We start from the raw sequence: 7,024 nt of genomic DNA, 5'->3' as shown, positions 1-7,024 counted from the left end.
ATTCTATGAGTCTATGATTCCATGAATCACTGGTAGGACTGACGTTAGGCTCAGCTTCTGTGATTATATGATTCTATGAAGCACTGGTAGGACTGACATTAGGCTCAGTGAGCTTTCAGTTTGCCTTGACATCAATACAGCAACTTTGAAGGGTTTTGTGCAGAGATTCAAGTAGAGCAACACTGTTTAACACTAAGAAACTCAACAACCAGGTCATTTTCAAGGTATTGAAGTTGCCATTAATGGTTTGCCACCTAACTTTATTACAGGCACGCACACCTTGATACATAGCAGCAGGGAAGGGAGACAGAAGGTTTCGCTGATGCCTGGCTGCATGGCTGGGTTTGAACTGAGTGTAGAATTGTGGAGATGCATGTCCAAGCCTTGGGATTAAAACGCTCCATCAAAAATACTACCGGACAGTGATGAGTTATAAAGACATTACTTTGGATTGATCAGGACAGTGTATTTTGAGGGGCTAAGCTTTTGCATTTCTTTTTGGTTGATTTTATTTGTTGGTTTTACTGTTGCAGTGGCATCCTCTTTTAGGTGGATTGTGGATAATGAACTTCTCAGAAAAAATCATTTAACCTGCCCTGATGATTACATCACTGATAAATTACCTGTTGCTAGAGCACCAAAAGGTAACTTTTAAAGCAGTTCATAATAATTTAGACTTTTTAGGACAGTTTGTAAGCATTGAAGCTTTGGGGGATGTAGCCAGTCTGGGTGTATTGTTACAGTTTTCTGCCAAAGCAGAAGGAGCTACAGTATTACAAGAATAAAATGCCCCTCAAGGGACATTGTCAAAATAAAATTGATAAATTAAAGGTTCCCTTCCTCTGGAATTAATGGGTTATTGAATTTAAATGTGATTAAACATGAAATGTAATGGTGGTCACACATATTTTACAGTTCATTCCATCTGACAGTATATTAATTGTGACTGCTCTGCCTCTATTCAAATTCATTAGCACAAAGCTACATCTTGTATACAGAGAAGGGAAGTGGTTACATTGAACTAAAAACTATTTCCAGGGAAATAAAATTGTATTTTTCATTTTGGGTTTACAATTTTTTAGGTCTGGGAATATATCAGTTTAATTTGAAAATTAGGATCAATAAGAAGAATCTTGTGGGTGATGTCAAGACTTCTTTACTTCTCTTACTCATGTGTGAGCCATGATAAAAGGCTTCAGTATGCTTCAAATGGCATTTTTCAGTCCAATCAAAACAAACATTTCAGAGTAATCAGTCTAGTCACAAATTCCAAGATTTAGGGTTGGGTTTTTTTCATTGTAATTCCAAACAAAGCCAACAACGCAACATCTCAGAGCTTCCTCTGAAGTGGCAATTTTGTTGTCTAACTATAGGAATGTGGGACTAGACGGTATATCCTGTTTATGTCAATTTTCTGGCTGTCATAAATCCATCTTATAGCTCTTTTTGCAAACAGAACATGGCATTCTAAATCCCTGCACTTGTAAGGTTAACATAGCTTTCTGAGAGTAATATAACTTTCTTTGTATGTAGCTTGTTTAATCAGTATTTCTAAAAGCTTCCTTATTAAAGCACTAAGGTTTGTTTGGCAACATAAATTGTAAATGTAAATTAAATTCTATAGGATTTAAAGTGTATTTTTTTCCATCAGCAAGACTAAAATAATTAGTACACCTATGCTCAGAATGAATGCTTCTCATTCATGTTTTTCACTCACAGAATTAAATTTTTCTATGAATTACAGGAAAATCAGAACCTGGCTACATCAAAGAGACATTTAGTTTTAAACAGCATGTTTCTTCAGGCTCACGAGACCAGAGGCCTGCAGGGATTGCACACCAACAGAAAATATCTGGGAGTCTGCCAAATGTGTCTTTATGCACATTAACTGAACCTTCACCTCCAGACTCCAGCCACCAGATTAAAAAGACAAGTAGGGTATGTTTTACAGATTTATTTGTTTCAGTCTGTCAGAACTGTAGGGCCTATTGCCCTTCCTATAATGAAGGGTAAATATCAATGCATTGTTGATTTGGCTCCAGTACTTGCTTTATGGGGTCTGTTAAGAAAAATACAGCATTTCTGTATGAATTTTGGAAGCTGTATAGCTTTAATTAGACACGTACAGATACCTTTTTCATCGTTCTCAGAATTGCCGTGTTTAATTTTGCACCGTGGTCTTTGTTTTTCAAAGAAAACTCGTGCCTCCCAGAAGAAGTTACCCTGGAAAGATACGAAGTGCAAAGCAGAGGGAGAAAGAGAGCGTGCTTACCTCGCCAAACTTGAGAACAGACAGGATTACTTGAAGAACCCCCGCTTTTTCCCGCCAAATGCTCTTCATGGAGGCAAATCCCTTGTCATTTCTCAAGAAAAGGTGGAACAAACCATAGCCAGAAGCAAAGCAGAAGATATTAAAGGGTATGCAGTATATATGGTTTCTTGATTCTGGGCTGGAGCACACAGAGAGCTCCACTATAGAACTACTGTGGGTTTGCACGTAGGTATTTTAAGCTGCATGTCTGTATGACATTTTGGGTTTGCTAAAATCATGCAATTTCTCGTTTCATCATCATTTAAAGAACTAGGCAGTAAGATAATGTCTGCTTTTTTATCTTTCAGCGGTACCTCGTTTGTTCCTTTGTTTCTTGCCAATCCACCTACTGTTTTGTTTTCTGATTATGAAGTTGGTCAGGTTTATGAGGTGAGAATTTACTTCTTGGTAGAGAGTTAATTCTGCCACTGAAAAGCATTATGTCCTGCCATGATCTACATATTTCACCCAATCTTTTGGCTTCCTGCAGTTTAACAGAAGCCCGAGTTTCTTCTTCATATTGATTTACTATTTAACGATAACACTCTTTGACACAAACCAGTGGCACACACACCAGTGGAAACGAGAAGGGACCCTTTTCAGTCTCTTCTTGGTTTTGGTAGTATCTGCTTCAGCCTTTATTGAATAAAGAGATTTCTAGGCTGGTTGTGATGGTAAATTAGCTACTGCTAGCAGAGCACTAGAGAATTGCGGACATTGTAATGAGTGATGATAAATACAATGGAGTGTTTTATTTTCTTTTTAAATGAAGATGACTATAGAGCTGCAGAACATCACTTCAACGTGCCATCCTGTAAGACTTATCCCCCCCTCCACTTCAGCATTTGCCATTGGGCCAGGTAAGGGTTCTTTTTACTGCCTTTAAGATGTTAACGCAGAGAGATCTAATTTATCTGTTGAACAAAGATTTTTCAGAGCCTTTCTGTTTAGTTCTGCTATCCATAGAAACGGAACGTTGCTGTCTCTAGGACCATTCATGTGTAACTCCTAAGTAGATTCAAATGGTCTAATGAGGCATTCAAAACATTAACATTAAAGTGTTTGAAGTTAGATTGAAATATGTCCGTGGAGTACCTAGATGGAGTCTTATCCAAAATTAATCTAGGAACAGATGTAGTTTACACTGAGATCATTAGCTGGGGTGGGGAGGGCAAGAAATAACATACTTCAGTTGCTGCAAGGAAGATTATATTAGAGGAAAGTTAAGAAAAGCATCCTTCCTTGGAGTAGGATAGTCAGGCACTGGGATAGATTGCCTAGGGAGATTGTGGTATCTCAGTCACAACACTGGAGGAATATGTAGAAAGTCAGATTCCTCCATGTAAACCTTGTCTTGTGGCAGAGCAAAACTGGGTAACATCTCTAGGTTTCTCCTCGTTCTGTTTTCTGTGGTTATGAGAAGCCTATTCCAGACAAAAAGATCTCCTTGGAGTTCAGTGGAAGATGTGCACACACACAGATGACGCTGGCAGGCCTTTGGCTGTCGTTTGTTTTTATCAGCTTGACGTAGGCAATAGATGGGGAGAGTTTGCAGGCCAGAGGGAGATGTGATCATAACGACATATGCCAGCTCTGGGAGGTTTTAATTTTTGTAATTCCTTGCATTTTCTTTTTTCAGGACAATTTCCAGGAAAGGGAGGACTGGTAGCTCCTGGGATGACATGCCAGTATACAGTCCAATTTATTCCTGAACAGCTAGGAGATTATGAAGATTGTATATCAGTGGAGACTCAAGTATCAGAACCTCTTCTGATCCCGATTAAAGCTAGAAGATCACCTCCAGTGTTAACATGTCAGTGATGTCCAATTCTTAATTTTCTCTAATGTTAAATGGACTTCTTGGGTTTGATTTTTTTTTTAACTTGACTGTCTCCAATTTTATGTCACAAAACAAACGTGGACAAACTTAGAAGTGCAGTTACTACATTTTGATATCTATTTTTCACTCATAAATTATTTATTAGTTATAAAAATGTAATTTTGTCAAGAGTTTCTTCAATTATTTGTTCTTGCCACATCAGGCTCATTTTTTTTCCCACTGGATTAGAGGAGTGAGCAAGAGCTGCTTTTCTAGGTTTTTGTCTTGTTGATTCCTGACCTCCTAACTGTAATTACTAATCCTAAATCTTAAGGAATTATGATTTAGTTATAAATATTTGATGCCATTCATTAATATTTATGGCCTCTTACATTAATTATACATGGGTATGACACATCTGCAGGATTCACCTCTCAGATACCTAGCCTCGACTGTAACAACCAGGATTACTTCTGCAGAAACTTGATTTGCTTTTTGGTAAATTCACCTTTCCAGTTATACTGAGTTTTTTTAAAAATCATCTTACTTTTTGTTATCATTCAATAGGGTCTTTAAGTAGGAAGCACTACTAAATATAAGATGAATATACACCTCATACGATTTGACTTTAAAATGGAAAGAATTTGAGGCTTTTCAGGATTGCAACACTTAGCATATTCATATGCAGTAATGTTGCCTGTAAGGAGTTATTTGAGAAGTAGCTGGCTTTTCCAGCTGCTACCCATCCCTGTCTGTGTAGCCTGATTTTCTGTGTTACTCGTTGCAGTGCCTCACATTATAGACTGTGGTTCCTGCCTCGTTGGAGGAATAAAAGTAACAACAATTCTGTGCAGAAATGGGGGAACTAGCACTGGGAAGTTCTCCATAATGCCAAAGAAAGCCTGGCCAACTCCTAATTTCAGGGTGAGTGATTAGAAGGAAAACACTGGTCATGGTATGGTATCAGTGCCCTGGCATGAAGGTCTTCTGAGGTAGCCATGGTGTATTAGCACACAAGCCATAAAACCTTGCTGGAGACATTTGTGTCGTGCCATTCCCTCAGGGATTTACATTTATCCTTGAGAACAATCTCCCTGGAAGTCCACACCTTCTGCTTGTGTTCTGGCTCGCCTCTGTAAGAAATTGTCTTGCTTAGTGGTGGGGCAAACTCAGGCATAGATCAGGGACAGGACACCTGGCTTGAACTTTAACCTTACCCTTAAAGCAAATAAGAAACGCTATCAGTTCTAGCACTGCTCGAGCTGATCTCCTTCCCACCAAAGGTATCACTGACCTTGCTGCACCCGTAGACCCTAGCAGCCAGCTCCAGTGCTGCTCTGTCTTTAGCTTTCCACCACAAAACAAGGTCCAAGTGAAACGGCCAAAGAAGGTAAGATGGGACTGGTAGACTGGCATTTTATGTGCTGGAGAAAAAGCTAATGGAACAGTTGCTGTGCCAGGTTATCCCTCCCAAAAAGTGTCTCGTAAGCATGGAGAAACAGAGCTCCTGTGCTTGGGCATAGCTCTTCTTCTGTCATCATGAATATTAGAGCTCCTGACACCATCATTTGCCTTTGGAGACAGCACCCCCCCTCCTACTTTCACCAAGGTAATTATAAAGCATGGAGCATTTCTTTTAATTAAGTTATATAGATAAGCCATATACTTTTGAGATGTGTGAACAATAAAAACCAGAGTAACAGGTAAAACAGTGATTTTGTAATATACTGCCTGTTTTAGGTAACCCTGTATTTTAAAATCAACAACCTGATCAATTTAATTTATTAATATTTCTTTTTTTTCTCTTTTTTTTTTTTCCTCTTTAACATCTTAGGCTGTTGCCACTGTTGATTTTGTGATACAGGATCCTTTTGGGATCCATCCTGCTGTTTTTGAGCTAGCTCCAGGGCAGAGTACCACAGTAGAGGTTAGTACCCTCTGTTAGAGAAAGTAGTTGTAGTATTGTACTAATACATTAGCAAGCAAGATCACTTTAGATCTTGGCTGGACCATGTGAATTTGGGGTTGTGTGACCAAAAATGCTCAAATCCTTTTGTACAGTTATGCTGGAAGAATTGTGTGTCTTACTGGAGAGTCTTTCATTGCAACTTCAAAGTCTTGCTAAAGTGGCTAAACTCAGAGACCAGTCACACTTTCCCCAGACAAAGGAACCTGTTAGAGAAAACAGGAATCTGAGAACAGAGGGGTGCTTATGTCATTCCAGCTGGGGCTTCAAGTCCAAGAAACTCTTCCTTTCTGAGCTTCCTTGGAAAAAAAAAAAGGACATTTTGGGGGAAAAAAGAATTCTTTCATTGTAGAGCAGCAGGTACAAATCCTGCACTTACACTGTGCTCTTTCCTGAAAAAGATCCTGCAGTAGATGGGCATTACTTGTTGCTACCACTGCTTGGGCTTGTGTGGGCCATGTTTTATTATAGCATCACTATGGGGAGAGGAAGAGCGATATGCAGAGTATGGATAGCCTCCAGCCCTTCCTTTTACCAGAACCTCCTGGCTGTTGGTACTGGATCAGGCAGGTGTGGATAAAGGAGAATGTTTCTTCTCCTCTCTGTCTCCCCAGGTGCATTGCTTCAGCAGGGCCAGGCACACATGGGAGAGAAAGAGGAGGTGGATTTAGTGTGGGTTGGGTTTGCAGGTGGTAGTGCATAACAGGTCCCTGAACTCTTTTTGCTGAGGTGGGAGTTGAGGAGGGCACACAGAGCTGCCCTGCTCGCGCTGCTGTAGCTTGCCAGGCGGTAGTGGTGGTGCCCAGGAGGTGATGGAGGGCAGACCCGATCCAGAGGGTGCAGGTCATACAAATAACCCTGCAGACTGCCTGCTTCTCCAGTGACTACAAAGGCAGCCTCTGCTGAGCAGCCCGATACACACATGTAA

The 7,024-nt window shown here is 40.0% G+C and overlaps 1 protein-coding gene across 1 annotated transcript in view; it reads left to right on the top strand.

Moving 5' to 3' along the window:
• Window positions 1-533: 533 nt before the first annotated feature.
• DLEC1 (deleted in lung and esophageal cancer 1) overlaps window positions 534-7,024 on the top strand; it is a gene marked incomplete at both ends in the record, with an annotated part of 29,555 nt that continues 23,064 nt past the window's right edge. Inside the window, 8 exons of the mRNA XM_010152011.1 lie at window positions 534-644; window positions 1,745-1,938; window positions 2,195-2,418; window positions 2,620-2,701; window positions 3,084-3,171; window positions 3,951-4,124; window positions 4,918-5,054; window positions 5,965-6,057. Of these exons, the coding sequence (XP_010150313.1) occupies window positions 534-644; window positions 1,745-1,938; window positions 2,195-2,418; window positions 2,620-2,701; window positions 3,084-3,171; window positions 3,951-4,124; window positions 4,918-5,054; window positions 5,965-6,057 (1,103 nt within the window). The remainder of the gene's footprint in view (window positions 645-1,744; window positions 1,939-2,194; window positions 2,419-2,619; window positions 2,702-3,083; window positions 3,172-3,950; window positions 4,125-4,917; window positions 5,055-5,964; window positions 6,058-7,024) is intronic.

The sequence above is a fragment of the Eurypyga helias genome, unplaced genomic scaffold (genome assembly GCF_000690775.1).
Source record: "Eurypyga helias isolate BGI_N326 unplaced genomic scaffold, ASM69077v1 scaffold5810, whole genome shotgun sequence".
NCBI classification, from domain to species: Eukaryota; Metazoa; Chordata; class Aves; order Eurypygiformes; family Eurypygidae; genus Eurypyga; species Eurypyga helias.
This window is presented reverse-complemented; position numbering and strand designations above follow the sequence as displayed.